The sequence below is a fragment of the Bemisia tabaci genome, chromosome 5 (assembly GCF_918797505.1).
Source record: "Bemisia tabaci chromosome 5, PGI_BMITA_v3".
NCBI lineage: Eukaryota > Metazoa > Arthropoda > Insecta > Hemiptera > Aleyrodidae > Bemisia > Bemisia tabaci.
Window position 1 is genome coordinate 33,990,064 of NC_092797.1, and position 18,193 is coordinate 34,008,256.

The 18,193-nt window shown below is 34.0% G+C and overlaps 1 protein-coding gene across 2 annotated transcripts; it reads left to right on the plus strand.

The window, feature by feature from the left end:
• Positions 1–710: 710 nt before the first annotated feature.
• Positions 711–11,325, plus strand: LOC109037349 (uncharacterized). Of its 2 annotated transcripts, none has more exons than XM_019051948.2 (11): positions 711–1,056; positions 3,049–3,180; positions 3,486–3,668; positions 4,054–4,237; positions 4,513–4,685; positions 5,654–5,911; positions 6,838–7,039; positions 7,476–7,639; positions 8,409–8,663; positions 9,206–9,304; positions 9,874–11,325. In XM_019051948.2, the coding sequence occupies exons 2-11, from the start codon at positions 3,058–3,060 to the stop codon at positions 10,078–10,080; spliced, it is 1,848 nt and encodes a 615-aa protein (XP_018907493.1). In that variant the 5' UTR covers positions 711–1,056; positions 3,049–3,057; the 3' UTR covers positions 10,081–11,325. The 2 variants fall into 2 exon arrangements, with proteins under 2 accessions (XP_018907493.1, XP_018907494.1); XM_019051949.2 differs by lacking the exon at positions 711–1,056 and adding an exon at positions 2,381–2,598.
• The last annotated feature ends 6,868 nt before the right edge of the window (positions 11,326–18,193 follow it).

Genomic DNA, 18,193 nt, shown 5'->3' on the forward strand with positions numbered 1-18,193 from the left:
CTTTAATTCTTCAATCAAATCATTTCAATTTGGATATGATACAGAATTGCTCCACTGAAAGGCAAAACAAGTAGAATCAATTAGCCAAAGTCACTCTCATGCCTTTGCATGGAGTTGCGGCTCAGACTGTCATGCATCATAAAATTGCCACCGTTGATCTGGAATCAGTTGTCAGAACCTCGATTTGAAAAAGTGTCCTTAATTCAAAACGAACATGCTGAACATGTTTTTATTCAATTCAATTCTTTTTGAAAGACTTTATTTTTAATCATCCTCTTTCTATGATATATAATAAACTAATGATGGCTTCAATTCTTATGCCAATGATGAGAGGGGAGAGAGGAGTGTCTGACACTGCGCTGATTCGGAATGGTAATGCAGCTAGAGTGGAAGGTGTAAAGTAATAAGGATCTTTTATGGCAAATCTGGTGCAATACTTTGTTGGAGAAATTCTTTATCTTAAAGAACTCTCCACTAACTGTCAAGTAATCATAATTTTACCCCTTTTTTCTTTCGTTTATCTTTTTATCATTTTTCTTTGTTTTTGTTTTCACTATGTTCCTTTATAAACGGAAACTTCAATATCAATTTCATTATTTGATTGGTATGGATTGTGATGAAATCGCATTTCCTGATAGTTTCATTAGGTATAAAATAATATTTTCTCTCTCATTTTCTATTTCCTTGTAATCTTTGAATTTGAACTTTGTATTTGTTTTATCAGTTTGAGTTTATCTGAGGCTCATTCTGTTAATCAGTTATCTGTCCAGGAATGTGGTGGAGACAGAAGTCCAAGACACAGTTGTGAGGCAAAGCGCCAAAGAGCTTGTTTGCTATCCTTACCAAGCACTTGTATGTTTTGTTTAGTGAGGGTTGAAAGTGCAAAGAGGACTGTAGCTTTAGTGCAAATCAAAGATTAGCGTTTGTTTTTGAATATAATTACAGCCTTTCATTAATGTCGCAGGATCCTCTCATGTCTAGTTTTGTTCTCAATTCTTGTGTGGAATCAACACCATTGCTATTCTCCTGAGAAGGATCGAAATTTATCTCCAACGTGTAAGTGCAAAACCCACCGCAAATTTTTACCATGCCTGTCGCCCTCCACTAATATATCTCAACAACAGTGCAATTATAGGTTCAGCAATAACTACTGATTTTAATTTTTTGAAAATATTACAATGTCTGAAAAGAAGTTTAAGTTCAGATGATAGTTTTTACTCAAAATACAGAAACTATGTAGAGAAAATATGATAGGTCTGAAGATGAAAATTTTAAATCTTCATAAATTCTGCAGAATTCCACTCGCTTTATGATCCTCTGCTCTTTTCTATTTTAGAGCTTTCTCAGCCTCGAGGTGTAATGATTTTCCAATGATTAGCATTATTTTTCAAAGAATCCATGTTAATAAACTCAATGAGTGGGTAATTTAATTTTAATTTGTGGGGCAATAACTGCCTCCAACACCGCACTAACTGCAACATGTATTTCGATTTATTTTTTGCATATGTTAATCCTTTTTTCACCCATGAAAATATTTAAATATGTTTGTCTTCTTTTAAAGGATAATATTGCCCTTTAAAAAAAGGAAAGCATGCACCAGACAAATTCATTTTATCATCCTTTTCATTCCTTTTTTGAAATTCAACTTTTTGAAGTCAAAAATGTTTTTCTTAAAATCAATTATGAACTTCAATATTTTTCAGTTCTCATAAATTATTCACTTTACATCTAATTTCAATTTATTGAAGTTCAGGGGAGAATTTCATCAAAAGAATTTGTTTGAGCCATTGGTCTTTTTGTCGCGATAGTTTAAATGTAGTTTTTCACTGGCAGTTAAAATTTTTTTAAATTTATTTTACTTTTACTGCATGCTCATCCAAAAATTTCCTTTGATCAATCGCAAAAGAACCTACCAATCCAAAAAATTTTAGGGGCTATCTTAATGTACATTTTAGGACTATCATGCTTTGTGAGAGCATACTCTTTGCATATACTTGCATAACTTGCAAATTCTCGTTGCTTAATTCACTGGTTGCCAGTTATTTAATTTGTTGAAGTCAGCATACTCTCCCTACTCTCCCTCCCAAGAAGACAATATCATAACTGAGCTTGAATTTTTTTTAAAAAAAATGTAGTATCAAAGAAAGTTGTGTGTAACATGACTAAGCTGCATTGAAACCAGCTTTAATTGGCCAGGTTTTTATCTGTTCGGAGAAGGGAAATAGCAATTCAAAGGTCAATGAGGGGAAAAAATACTCATTTATCGCTAACAAAAGCACAAGAATCAAAACACTTTCTTTGTTCAATGAGTAATTTTGCACCTATGTGAAACAAAAGGCTCACCTTTAACCTGCACGGTCCCATGAGCTGATCATCAGTACAGTCGCTTTGAATAACTCGTGACTTTTGACCATATTAATTAACACTATCTTAATCCTTTGCCTCTGAGACAAGAGCTTGATGTGTCTTTTTTCAAACTGATCCATGTTCTTGCATGTATTTTTGTGTTAAGAGTCATGTGTAGTGTCTTAACTCTCCATTCCTCATTTTTCTTCATCAAGAGAAGTTAAATTTATCACCTAACATTTCCATTTTAAGGTAACACCTCTTTTAACTGTTGTATCATAGATGCAAGTTTAATTTATTTGAAATTGAATCCTCTCCTGACAAAATTTCATTTTTTCCTTTTGTTCTTTACAAAAATTATTCTCACCAAATTAGAAATAATTAATACGTTCGCAATTTCATCTTATTAGTGCGCATTATCTTAGTTGCATGTCAGTTATGAAATAGGTATTAATATTATTTCACAATATAATATTGCAGCTCAGTATAATGGCTCCGATATTTTGTCTTCAATTTTAAACCCTCCCATAAAATTCCTTGAAACTACCAATTATTTCATAGTGAAACTCATTATTGCTCACTTTGAGAGTTTTTACCTATTTCAGCGCTTTGCCCAGAAAAATCTGATAATACATCTTCTCAATACATACTTACCCTGTAATGCACTTTACAATTATTCAAATTAAATAAAATTTATTTCAGATTTGAAAAATGACAATAGCCGCCGAAAGAAATTTCAAGTTGCCTTTGCAAAAATCCGTTGACCGAATTGTTACTTATCCGATTGTTGGAGACAGTTACAATTTCATAAATATCGTTTACACCAAAGTCAAGGTAATTAGTTTAAATTTACTTAAGGTATCAATTTCATTTTCTATGCTTTTATTTTATCTCTAGTGTATTTAGTACTAGAGAATGTTTAATTTCTCAATTTATGAAAAGGATCGTAAAAGTGATTCAAGAATTAATTATAAATAAAATGGGCGCTCTGTATCTATTTTCATTTTCACCGCATGTTTATTTGAAACTTTCTTTATTTTAAAGTTTTAATCATTCTCTATATTTTTATTTTTTAATTTTTCTCTCTCCTTAATTTGTTTTAATACTTATTGATTTTTGCACAATAATTCTCATTTCAGAACTCTAACTTAATTATTGGCTGGACTTTGAATACTGCAGAGACCAGTTTTTTGACCTTCACTACTATCTCCTTAAACACCGCAGACATTTTTGGATTCCTCTCTGCTCTTGACAAACTCATCTTACTGAGTTTGGACGTTGTTGAAAGACATTTTCCATACTTGAAGTACTCTCCAGAAATAGTGAGTGGATTTTGTTCTCATCTTTTTCTCTCCTGAATTTTTTCTGCATCTTACCTACGTTAATTGTTTAACACATTTTACTTGCTAATTCAATTTTTGGCAGTGATGCTTACAATTTTGAAGTCTGTCTGAGAAGTGGTAAATTCTTTCTTGGCCTTCGATCCTTTTTCTTAATTTTCATATTCAGTACTCCTTTTCAATTTACAGCAGTTTAAAATTTCTGTACCTCTAAATTCTTTACTTTTTTTTACCTCCTCACATTTAATCATCTAACCAGTCATTTCATATTATAGAAATGCAAAGAAATAAATCCATGCTTAACAATTTCGGTTTCAATCGTTTTCCAACATTTTGTTTTTAACCTGAGTGAATTCTTCTGTTGTAGATGTACCACTTGACAAAGGATTACGTCCGAGAAAATGTTGTCCAACCGCTCAAACGATCCAATTCAGTCAAGTCAATTGGGAAATACAGTGATTTAGCAGCAGAAAAAATTGATTCGGTTCTTGATGTGGCTGATAAATACGTTGATAAATATTTACCAGACTCTGGTGACTTTGATACTGTCGGTAAGCCTCTTTTATTTCAGTGAGCAATCTTTTACAGCATTTTACTTATTTCGTTCCTAATCTTTACCTTTCAAATTACCATTCCCTGACGGTTTTTCTTTATTGAGCTGCTCACGTCATTTGACCTAAAAAAATAGTGGGGTAAGGAAGTAAAAATTGCCGTAAGTAGACTACCCCTACCCAACTCATTCTCATCAATTCAGCTCTCTTTTAATTTTTTGAGCCTTTTTATTTGCCTAAAATGAATTAACAGTCCTATTTTTACATGTTTCTAGATGCAGCAACAATTCCTGAGAATGCAAGTAAAACTTTAAAAACTTTCAAACATGCGAACCGTTTTTCCCGGAAGTTGCAACGCAGACTGACACGCAGAACAATTGATGAGGCCAGTGCTCTGAAGCACCAAAGTGCAGAAACCTTACAAACCCTCATTTACTTGGCAAAACTTGTAAGTCTTTCTTTTTTTATCAGAGAAATTTTGTATTTGCATCATAATATAATTTCATTGCATAGTGATGTAATGTAGTGTCTCTTAGTAGCTAGGAAAAAGACTTTTGGTAAAAACTTTTAACAGTCAGAGCTTCATTAGTATGCACCATGGAAGTTCCCACACCCCCTTGTTATCTGGAAAACTCTAGGGAGGAGGGGAATAAGTTCACATACCTCGGATGCAGTAGTCTGTCAGATAAGTACCTGCAAGGGTACAGTTTGCTGCAGTCTCTTGATCTCTGACTGAAAGTTTCAGACTGTAATATAATTGGAACTTATTTAACTTGCAGCGTACAAAATCTTTCCTTCAATATTAGCTTCTATAAAAATAAGTTATGGCTCACCCCATCAAGGTAAAGTCAAAATATTTCTCTTTTATTTGTGTCATTTACAATAATATCTTACAATAACAGTTTCCAGAAAGCTCATTGCTAAGAGGGGTACTGTTTTCATGATTAGAATTTTCATCCTTCAAAAGACATTAAAAACTATTTTTTTTTTCAATTGGTGAAAGAATAACTTTCTTGCTTGTAATAAGCTCACAGATTGCGCTGCACAAGCTGCAAATCCTGAGACACAATGTAGCACTGCATTGATCAATTCAAAATTGATACCAGAATCAGTTTTTCCCACTTTGTACCAGGTATAAGATAATTCTAATCTATCGCCTTCGGAACCTAATTCAATCAGAAATTATTTTGGCCAATTGTGTAATTTTTTTAAACTTATTATTTTTTTCCTTTTCTCCAATTATTGTCAGTCATAAATATATATGGGCCTTGTGGAAATCAAGACTATAAGAGCTAGGTACATCACATTATCACACTTGAAAAGTAGACCCGATAAGAAGAAATCCCTAAAACGATTATCTATTCCTATGGTGATCTTTTTGATGTAATGCTTTTCTGTTTCCTGTGTTTCCTGTAGTTGATCAGAGACCCCAAAGAATTCATCGCCAAATCAAAAGCCTTTTGGGCTCATTTAAGTGAAGATGAACCTGAAAATCAAGTCCCGCCCAAAAATTTGCAACAGTTGATTGTGATGCTGACCCGAGAAACAGCCAGAAAAGTCGTTCATGTAACAAACTACACTGGTAGAAAATTGGCTGTGATTCCTGCTTTTATCTCCGACTCATTTTACATCACCATCCACAACATTAGTGTGCTGGCCAACTCTCTTTTGAAGGTTTGTCTATATTCTTATCCAAAAACTCCATTTATCCTCTACATCAATTGTTTACCTATACATTCCATCACTCAAGGGACCATCCATAAATTAAGCACCATTCTAAGGAAGAAGAGGTCTGAGCCTACTTAATGTGGATATTCGTTTAAATAAATGCACCGATTCTTTAAAACAAATTATATTTTTCGTCAAAATATTAAAAAAATATTGCGGAGTTTTGTTGTGAGCTTGAGGGGAAAGCATGGTTTAGCTAAGTGCCTTAATTTTTCAAGGGGCAAAGTCCCAAATTATGGGTGCATGCCAGGGGGAGGAGGAGAGTCTAAAATTCCAAATTTTAGTTTGGCGCAGTTTATGGACGACCTCTATGTATATAATTTCATTCATTCATCTATTCCCATAATGAGGCCCAAACATGCCAGGTGAGACTTGGCCATTGGGTCTGATAATTTGGTTGAGTCTGTCAAAGGGTCAACTGCACAGCCAACCATTGAAGGAATATGAGGAAGAAGTTCATAAAAGAGGGAAAGGTAGATAAGTTAATGAAACCTGGAAATTAGAAAGCATATTCTAAAAATTTTAGGCACTTGACATGAAGGGATGGTTGATTGGTATAAGTTATTCTAAGATTCAATCAAAAGCCAACTGCATTTTGCAAAAACTAAAACATTTTCTTTGATATCGATGGTTAGTATTATTTGGTAGATAATATGTAACATGAGGATTCATAAAGAAAGCTATATATTTATAGTTTACTCAATCTCTGTGGCCAAGCAAATGTCATTCCCTGAATTTATATCACTTACTTCTAAACAATAGGATATCCAATTTGGCTCATTATATCAAAATTGTTTACTTTGTTTTGTCAAACATTTTTCTCTCTTCAGCATTTATTAATTTTCTGTACTTTTGTCTTTTCCCTCTTTCAGGTGTACTACATCACTATAAATCGCATCAATTCCTCCATTATTCATCCGATTTTCAAACAAATAGACTATACAAAACAGTATATTGTAGCCAAGGAAACTGCATTCTCTAATCGAGTTTATTCCAGCATTGAATCCTCTTTGAATAAAACAGATAAATTCCTAGATAAATTCTTACCACTTCCAGAATCCGTTCAACCTCCAAGTAAGTGCCCTGTTCATAACAAGTATTTTACCTTTTATCATTCACAATTCGTCATGGCGATCTACAGAAATTAGTTAGTTTATAATTTTGAAAACATCAGGTGGTTTCTAATCTCCAATAGCAAACTTCAAATGATATGAATCACTGTAGATTAATTTTGATTTGAGTTATTTTTCTGTAAAAAAATATATCGGAAGAAGTTGAGGGCAGGAAAATGAAAATACGAAGTTTCTACTCCTAGGTATTTGTGTTTTGATTTTGGTATGTGGTGTCTCTGTTTTGAGTACATACATGTTTTATACTATTTTATGCATTCAGTTTTGGTTGTGTTATCAATTCATTACCTTAAATTCATTAAAGTCTTTGGTTTGAGTTTTTGTGAAAGTGCTATTTTAAATATTGACTGCAAGTATTGTTTCAAATTTTCTCATTTCAGATGTCAAATCAAGCGACAACAATGTTGTAAAAACTTTCAAGAACACTCACCATTTCTCTCGAAAATTGCAGCGCAGATTAGTACGTCAAGCGCATGTTGAAGTTGAAGCTTTCAAAAAGCAAACGGCTAAGAATGTGCAACTCCTGATTTCTTTCATAGAACTGGTAAATAAACTCCAAAATAATTTTGACTTAATGATTGGATTTCCATCAACTCTAGCTGTTCAGCGTTGAAATCAATCATCTTTCACCTGAAGTAGACCTAGTAAACAAAAATAAATGAATAACCTTAAGAAGTCATTCAAACTTACTTTCACCAAAGTATCAAAGCAAGATCAAAAGTTTGTACTCGATATTTTAGTGAAAGTGAGTTCAAACTATTTTCCATAATTTTCTCTTATAATTTCTCTCTAATTTTTCTTTCTAAATCTCTTTGATATTGTATTCAGTTAAGAACTCAGAGAAGCTAGTCTCTAAGCATGATTAGGTGCAAAGATAAACATTGGTTCTTAACACAATGGTGTCAATAAACATCAATTTCCCAATAGAATTTTCAAGATGTTGATGGATTTTGTGACAATTTATCTGCTTAGCAGTGATCCTCTCAATGAATAATATTGACACTTCAAGTAAATATTGATGCAAAGTCAGCCAAAGTAAATAGTTCCAAAGGTTAACAGAAAATTTTGTGTGAGAGCTTGTTTACCCTCTTATCGTCAGATGCTACAGAATCTTTCGATACCATGACCAGATACATATTGACATTTTTCAGTGTGCAGATTAAGTAATTTTCAATATGTAACAGTCAATATTCAATCAACAATGGAATTTTTCATTTGAAAAACTAAAAGCGGAAAATTTCTCTAAGTAAGTCAATATTATACTCAAGGCAAATAACAACCTGTCCTAAAACTCAAATAATGTTTTCTTTCAGTTGAGAACCAACCCTAAAGGTATCGGTGAGCAAGCCAAAATTTTATGGAATCAGTTGAGTGAGAATGAACAGCCAAGTGAAGTGCCTACCAATTTGCAAGATTTATCATTGCTGCTGGCCAATAAAATTGCACACCGATTTGTCCACACAACCAATTTTACAATTCGTCAACTTCTGATTGCCCAACGATACACAAAGGACTCAGTTTACTCTTACATTCGTAAAGTGCACAGTTTTGCTGATAACATTGTCAAGGTTCGTAACTATAATATTTCGCCTAAACTGTGTTCTCAAGGAAATTTTTGTCCACTACAATTTTAGCCGTTTGTTTTTAGACTAACATTCTTTGAAAGGAAGAATTTTGGTAATTTATTGTGAACAAAAGAATTCCATACCTATCATATGTTTCGTTTGGTTATATGTACTTCGAGATAATATCTTTGCTCATTCAATGTGACCTTCAAAGCAGCATCATTTAAATTTATTCTGCCTCTTGAAGTTACAGAAAGGCAACAGCATAGGTAATGCTTTCCCAGCCAAGAAAGGGGTCTTACTTTTAAATATTATTGCTATCATACATTTTGGAAGAATAATAATTACGCATGTATAATCTATGGAACGCTAGGATGTATCATTTATCTTAAAATAAAATCGGCAGTTTCTATTTGATTTTTTTTTTTTTTACATGTTGCGTGACTTTTAGATAATAAAAAAATATAAAAAAACCAACTCTTAGCCTGACATGCTCTTTTGAATTATTTATCTGTTTCATCTTATTTTTCTTTTGACTGTTTCAGAAACTTTTCAGTGTGCTATCATTCATGAATGCAAAACTGGGAACTGCAAATTTTATCGTCTTCGTGGATCAAATCAAGCTTCTTGCATTGCGATTACTGGTAAGCTCCATTTTATCAACCGTTATAGTTTATATGTAAACCTAATGGTCATCAGCAGCAATATCTTACCGTCACTAAAAGGCAGATAAATTATTTTTAGCCATAATTAATCATTGAAAGCAATTAGTATAAAGCCATCCCACAGCTATTATTGCTAGTTAACAAAATTTATCTAAATATCATGTTGATAAACAAAGGCAAGAAATTTCCTGTGAATGAGTGAAAATTTCATTTCCTCTTCTCCCAGGGGGGAATCGTTTAAGTCAGTATTTCTTTTGGCAGCCTTTCTTTCTTCATAAATTCAATAGGTCCACATCAGATTAGCTAATTGCTGTTGATGTCAAATACTATGTCATTCTGACTTTCATGATCTGACGCACTCTATTATTACAGAATCAATGCTTCCCCCCTTAAAAGTAAACATAAAAAAAATCTCATCAAAATCGAAAGTAAACAGCTTTGTTCACTTCTGTGCATCTTTCATTTTATTCTCTTAGCAATATATCTCTCTTATCAAAAGTTTTGTCAAACTTTTCAAGTGTAATTAATATTTTTTTAATTGTTTTTAGGAGAATCTCATGTCAGGTTCCAAGAGGAAACAAGTTAGACACAATGAGTACCTCCGAAACCAAATTAGGAACGTTGAAAATGGGAAGGTAAACAATGTTTCAAAGCACAAAAATCACAACCATAATAATGCCAGCGCAACAAAAGAAGAAAGGAGAAACTCGGATGCAACCAACACTGCGCACAACTCTCATGCCAGCACAGAATAGAATAATTCTTGTCGGCCGCCTAAACTCCGTAAATGAATTATCAAATCAACAATTTCTTTTACCTACAATTTCCTCAGCTCAAAAGTAATTCAGAAGTCTTGTTCTCAATTTTCAATTTCCTCTGTTCACTGATAACAAATGCTTACTAGACTGTTCGTCTTGAAAAAAGATTGTTGTGGCGGCTTTCAACTCAACATTTATTGCTGACTAGTGTTATTTGTTAACAGCAGTCACAGGACAATGGTTTGACCCCCTTTTTCTTTTATTTTGTCCTCTATGATTAAATTATGATCTTCGTTAACTTTTCACGGAACAAAAATATTCATATTTAATCAATTACTGGTTCCTATTTCTCCCCTGCGTGTACTTTAAAATTGTAAACTCTTCAATCAGGAATTACAATCCTCCTCAGAGAGAATCGTGGGTTTCCTGTTTGCCTTTCTTATTTAAGAATAATAATTTTACCTTATTTCCTTTCCTAAAACATTAAGTAACGTGAAATTATGGAGAATTTATGATTGTAAATAATATTTATTACTACTATCGTCATCACAATCATTGTCACCGTCGCTTTCATACCAATTAAATTATTTTTATCTCATTCTCACTTATTTTTCAGAGGTGTAGGGCATGTATGAAGTAAATTTTTTTTTGTCTCCACCTGCATAGTTTGCCCATCATCTGGAGCCTACATAACTTTCTTTACTTGAAAGCTTTCTTCAGATTTATTTTTTCTTTGGTTACAGATATTTAATCAGGGTAATTATAACCAGGTCTAAATAGTTTAGTCTCTCTTATCAAAGTCCTCTTGGTCTGGATTCTGTAATTTAATAATCATATTTTTATATTAAGTAGGCACTTTTAAAACTTTCATTTTTTCTTCTTTAAATGAAAAGAAACAAAATATATCGGTTCCCTCAACAAAAGATGTATTTTTGACACAAAATAAATTGACATCAATGTATGCCATTTCATCACACATTTGTCATTTTTTCTTTGTTTAAATTGCGTTGTCCGCGCCAATCATTTCTTTGGGCCCTTAATATTTTCATCTCTTCACCTTTCTCTGTTATTTTGTTGACTGAATGTACCGTTTAAAGACTGAGTTTTGTATCTAAGTTTTCCTGGTGGAGGTAGGCAACATCTTTTTTCTCTTCCTCTTCTTACTTTTTTAAGTACAATTGATCATCAATTTTTTGATTGTATTATGACTATTTTCATATTTATTAAAAAAAGTTAAGTAAATTCTTTGCGATTTAAGTTATTTCCTCTTGCTTGTGACTTGTGCATCTCATATCAATTTTTCCTTTTCAAATATTAAAGGAGGTTTATGGGAAAATGGTACAAATGGCCAATCAGTGTATTGGGAAAATTATGAGCAAAGCAGTACAATGCTAGCCGTGAAAGGTGGCCAAGTTTCCAGAAAACTCCCGTATTTCAATCAAAAATCAAATTGCAGTCTTGAATTTTTCATTATGTAAATTGTAAAAAGCAGATCTCCAAAAAAAAAGAAAAAAAATGAAAAAAGGTCAGTTTGCAATTACCATTTTTCCACCTCAGATCTTATTTATTTTATTGGACTGACAGCCTGAAAAACACAACAAAAAAGGGCTTTTTGTGCCTCTATTTTGGAGAATCCGGCGATTTTGATAAAATAAGGTCCAAATGAAACCCTATGATAAGACAATCCTCTAGTGAAAGTTTTAGCTTTCCAAGCTTGTTTCTATACAACATTGAAAATGTACGTTTTTTACCATAAAAAAATACCAATATTTTGAAGTTCCTCGGTTTCAAAGAAAAAACAACCCGAGTTGACTCCTTTTTTATTTTTGAGGCACAGATATATCAAATGATGATACTAGCAGTTTACAAGTGGTGGCCTCATTAGTCGGATATGGGAACATTATGGATGTAAAGCTCTGAACTTTAATGGATATGGAATTTGTTAAGGGTAACGTTCACTTCACAAGATCAAACTTTTATTCTAACCAAATTTTATCAACTTTTTTTCTATTGAACAGAGTTGAATAAAAACTTAAAATGTCTCATTATTTTTAGTTTTCCTTTATTTTTTTACACCCTCATTTTTCCTTCTCTTAATTTCATACACCAAAATTTCTTGCATTGTTCAGCATTCAGTAGAATTTGATCTAATGTCATATTGAGACTAATAAAAGACATGCAAATGTTCCAATCACCATGATGGGAAAGTGATCAAAATTTAATGCTTGAAAAAATAGAGTGATTCAGAATGTAAGTGCCCAGCAGGTGTTGAAAAAATAAAAATTTGAAAAATTGTAACAACTACCTAAGTACCTGCTTTTGAGGAAAGCTCAGAGTACCCTAGTTGTTTGTTGTTTTCTTTTCCTTTTAATTATTCCGAACAGGCTGCAGATGTAAAAAATTAAGTCTGAAGGTCTTGTGTTTCCTTTCCTTTTTTTAAAAGAAAAAAAAGGGGGGGGGGGGGTTTGAAGTCTGACTTGCCTCTATTTCAAGGGAGATTGAGTGTCCTCTATCCCTAATGTGAACCTATATATCACAGGAACCATAAAACTTTGACAAAAGAAAAATTATCTTGCCAATCATATCCATCAGAAATTCAAGCATTTCCACACTATCAGCAAGGTGGGATATTGTCAATTTTGGTGATTAAATTCAGAGAATTGGAACCATCTCCGCCGAGAACACTTTGTTATGTAGTATTCCAGAGTCTGATTTCAGTATTTTAATGCAGAAATCAGACTCTGGGGTAGGTACATAAAACATATAAAATTATTTACAATCGGCGAAAATCGAAAAATGGGTAGTATACCCGTATAACAACGCTGCAAATCCCTGTTCATATTTTGTTTTTTCAAATGTGAACAGACCAACGGTATCTCTTGAAAGTTTCTTTTAAGTAATTTTCTTCACTCATTAAAAAAATATTTGCAGAATATCTCGGGTAGATTTTAGGGTAGGTAAGTTTTCTTCTAAAAGAATACAGATTGAAGATTTTGAAAAGCTGCAGTACCTAGAGATATTTATTTTTCGACCTTAGCCGTCGACATCATCGGGGCATCGCTATGTACATGTTTTTTACATGTTTTTCGCACCTGAAAGCAATAGCCGCAAAATTAAAATTCGCGGGCTAAAAACAGCGGCGTCTGAAAGCAGAGTTGCCATACTGCACGTTGTCGCATTTCCCCAGGTTTCTCGTATCGGAAGCTCGATGCGTCACGGACTCTCTCATAGATTCAACCTCTATAAGTATTATTAAAGCGTCTTACAGAGTTGAGACAATTTTCAAGGAAGTTCTTTCTAAAATTTTAAGGAAACTTATAGAGCACGGCCGTTTTCGGAATGATTTGGCAACTGCGTTTTAATAGCATGCGGAAGCATGTGAAACTAAACACCGAAAATCCAGCGTTGAGTTTGCGTTGAATCGCGCACGGTAAAAAGTGGAAGGTGTTTTGCTTGCGTTCATTGATATCAGCCTTGTTTACGGTCATGTTTTCATTCTGCAAGTGAGCCGCAGCATGGTAAAATATTGTGATTTCGGTTATGAAGTGCCTCATTGTTGGTTTTAAAGTGTTCATTTTGTAGTTAAGTCCTAATCCTCTGTCGAGTGTTCTAAAATTGAGTCACTGTATTTTTAGAAGTTTTATTCGTTCCTTTTACGTCGAGATAATTTTGTACCTGAGCTTGAGTCCTTGCACAGAATTTATTTTCTTACCTAGTATCATTTTGGCTCGGTTATTTCACTCATTAGGCAGCGTGTCAAAAGTTTATCAATTTTTTCACAAGAGTGTTCACGTGTAAATCTTTTCGAATTGTTAGTGCCACATTTTATCCTTGACGTAACCTCCCAAAAGTCCTGATTGTAGGAAAGGTAAGCAATATTCATTAGTTCGTAATTAAGTAGTTTTAGTTGTTGAATTACAATTTTAAATTTCTGAATATGATTTCTTACTGTTAGCATGACACACTCTCAAATCATCAGGAATACTGCCTAAACAGGTTTTACCTTATCGGCAGCGAGAGCTATTGCGCTCTATTCCAAGTGGTATCTATTTTGTTAGGTTCCTTAAAAATCCTTACTGATCTCAAATCTCATCTCTTCCAGTGAAGAAAACTAATCTCTTTCTTCATTACTCGACCAGACTCAACCTCTTTGTTTTTATCACTATCAAGCTTTGAAGCTAACATTCAAATCGAATGTTAGTTTTGCAGTTCTCGCATCAATTTTGCCCTCCTGAAAATTGGTAGTATATATCCAGCAGATAGGTACCCTATTCTTTAGTGTGTTTTGAATTTTTTCATGCCCAAGTAAAATTATTTCTCCATCCATAAATTGTCGCAACTTCGTATACTATCAAATCAAGTTCAACCAAATGGCTGAGGTGTCATGTATGAAAATGAGGCCCTTCAAATTTTGAAATGATTATGGACTGAAACTGTAAACTCATACTTACTAACATGTCTACAAACATCTTCTAGGTCTGGATTGAGCCTTCTCTACATCAGATAGCTGTCCATAGAAGTATCAATTGAATTTGCGTTTGATTTGACCGCTCTCTTTGATTCCTCTTGATTCAGTCGTCTTCGGCTAATAATGATCAGAATTCGTGCCATATTATGTACTGCAAGTTAATTTGAGAACCTAAGTGGAAATTATGTTTTGAAAACGTCCGATTAATGAGCATTTCTAATTGCGGAATTGCAAACCTAAATATGCTTTTGCTACTCACATTTTCACACTACGAAACAAACCATTGCATCCGATTCCAACAATTGTGAGGGTAGTTTGCAATTTTTACAGGGGGAGGGGGTTGTAAAATCAACCTTCACCTTTAGCAGTCCAATGATATGCTCACCCTTTGACTAATTTATAGGAAAACCCACTAAACCTGCGCTGGGCAATAGTACCTCAGCGCCCCTTTTCCCAGATTTGACGACATAGAGTACCTTTCAATCCATATTCGAACGCTCTTCCAAAACTGATTGTAGCAACAAATGATGAAAATTGTGAGGGCTGGTTAGACCAGCCATATATATCACTATTTTGCTGTGAAGGTTGAGTCTCGGCATCCCCTTTTTACGCACCTCGTCATGACTGCCCAAGATTTTAATTGGAATTTTGATGTTTAAGGAATTCCTTTGCATGTAGATCCAGGCAATCAGATTCCTCATAAAGTGCACAGGTTTCTCTATTCTGATCAATGTTTTTCCAAGAAGTGAAATGAAATATTTTCTGGCCTCTGTAAGTCACTTGCAGAAAATAGGATTCCCCCAAAAAACAAAAATAGATTTTTGTACAAAATTTCGGCCCAATCCCAAAAAACTCTCTGATTATTATTTTAAGAACAAATTATACCAAAATACCAAAAACATACGATAGCTCTGCCGTTTGAATTCATCATTTAAAAGTAGGTGATATCAAAACGGCCCAATTTCCCCCTTAATGCCAATGCAATATACATCGCAAAGCTTTTTCCTAAAAAAAAAAAAAAAAAAAAAAAAAAAAAAAAAACAAATTACTAAAACGTATAATGGTCTAGAACACGTTTTGTACATCGCAAAGCTTTTTCCTAAGAAAAAAAAAAAAAACAAATAACTAAAACGTATAATGGTCTAGAACACGTTTTGATCCATGGTTTAAAAGAAGTGATATCAAAACAGCCCAACTTCCCTTAAATTTGCCCACCTCGGGGCAAAATTCTTCGAAACTTTCCAATTCATCGCTGTAGAGACACCAACCATTAATTGACTTTTAATATATCTCTTTGTTTAAAAATCAAAGACGTCCCTTTGAAAACTGTAATGATTTTTTTCTTTAAAGATACAAAACACAAATAATCGTCATAAAGTTGAAAAAAAATTGAAGGAAAAAAAAAGGAATGGGCCGGCCGGCCGTACTTATGGGTAGCAGGTGACAGGGTGATTCTCGTCTTTCTCGCTACTTCTTTAGCCGTGTCTCGTCATCGAAAGCAGGATCAATTTTTCTGAGAGCATCACTCAATCATTTTCCAGTAGCTAAATTTGCAAGAAGTTTTCTTCATTCGGACGATACTAGTTCAGAAGTAATGCCTCATGAGCATCTCAGCAGTCATGCTCTGATGTCCTAGAAAATAGGATATCGGACAGTAAATTTGATTAAGAGGGTATAATTTAGGCTCTGATTTCAAATTTAAGTGTGCGTAATTTTTTATGCTTTTACAACACAACTCGAAAAGTCGCGTATTTACCGTGACATGGAGGTGATAAACGCGCAATTTCAATTTTTTACGGAACCGCTGGAAACATCGCGTTTTGCAGCAATAATGAGGTGAAAAAGCTTAATTCTTCACTTTTATACAAAACCGGTGGAAAATCCGTGCATTTGCCGCGGTACTGAGATTTTGTTCACGCATACTTTCTTATGTGTTTATAAAACTCTGGATGAATCGTACTTAATGAATTTTCACGGGAGTTTGCATAAAAATGTTTCATGAAGCACCACTGGTCAAAGAGAAAACCAGCGCGCAAGTATTCGAACTATTCGAACTACGGAGTAGGTATGTAGTATCACGCGAAAATGAGGGCAAATTTTGGCTTTTCGCTTGTCTCACAATCAAATTACTGATGTTTGAATGAAGATACTATGCTCGCATCGTTAAATGCGGAAGTCAAGCACGTAACTCCCTGTGCGAACTCTGGAGTGGGTATACGGTATCGCGCGAAAATGAAAAAAAGCACGTGTTTTCTTCTTTAAATTTCACGCAGAAAACGATTTTACTTAATGGAAGTTCGGAAATGTACTCCTGAACTACGTATTTACAAGTAAATTTCCCATTACGAACAAGTAAATTTGCACAGAACTACCTTATATCAATATTTGCAAAACACGCAGTATATTTTCTTTTTGTAGGTACCTAATTTGTGTACCATCTTAAATGACAATAATCCGTATACAGAGTACAAACATTCCAAAAGCATGTGTTGAAAAACGCTGACTCCACGAACACAGTGCGGCCAGCGCGGAACGTGTATTAGCGCCTACAAGACTGCATGGATACTTCATGCAATGCGCGTCCAACGCGAACTGATTAGCGCCTACGAGACTGCACGGATACTTCACGCATTGCGCGTGCACACCGTATGAATGATTAGATTTCATGCTCGCATCGTTAAATGCGGGAATCAAGGGTGTAACTATTCCAACTCCGGTGTAGGTATCATCACGCAAAAATGAAGGATAATCTTATTTTTTTGCCTAAGTATCTGAAATTACCGACAGTTATGAATGCCGTGGTATCCATGAAAGAAATGCATAAAATTTTATTTTATCGCAAAATCGCTTGAAAAATCTCATTCATGTGCCGCGATATTGAGGCGATTACAAGTAATTTCTTTTTTTTTCTCAAAAACCCTGAAAAAATTGCGTATTTGCCGCGACTTTACGGTGGAAGATTACGTATATTTTCAGTTTTCACAATCACAATCCCGCCAGAAAAACCGAGCATTTCCCGCGATATTGAGAAGGAAATTCCGTAATTTCTCACTTTTCTAAAAAACCGCTGGAAAAATCGCGGAAAATTCTTTAGAACGCAATCCTACAGCTAAAAAATAGTTCCCGGTACTTCAAATAATTTGTTTGTTTTTGTTATCATACTATCCTCAGGGGTTCAAAATGTTCTTCGCCGCCACAATTAAGTAGGATTAAGCAGCTTCTTTCCTTTCATAATCTTGTATCCTAATCTTCGCAAGAAAGTTGATAGTTGTTGCTGATATTAAATTTTCTCTTATGGTAGAGAACTTTCCAACTACTACTGCCCATATTTCTTAAAAAAATCCGCTGATGCCACAATTATTTTCCACAACTGCCTTAATTTCACGCAAGCAGTCGTGCAGATTTTCACTTGATCCAGGAATTTTCGCATTCCTGGGATCCTGGGTATTTAGATTTAAAATCGTTCCGTTTTGTGTGGCCGTGGCGTGGGTATTCAAATTATATGTAGAACTCGTTTTATTACCTGATGTAAGTCAATATGGTCTTACTTTAGATTTTGGATGCGCAAAGGACTGTGGACCGTAAATTTTTTTTTCAAATTTGGTAATTGCGTCACATTATGCATACGCTTGCTTTATTAAA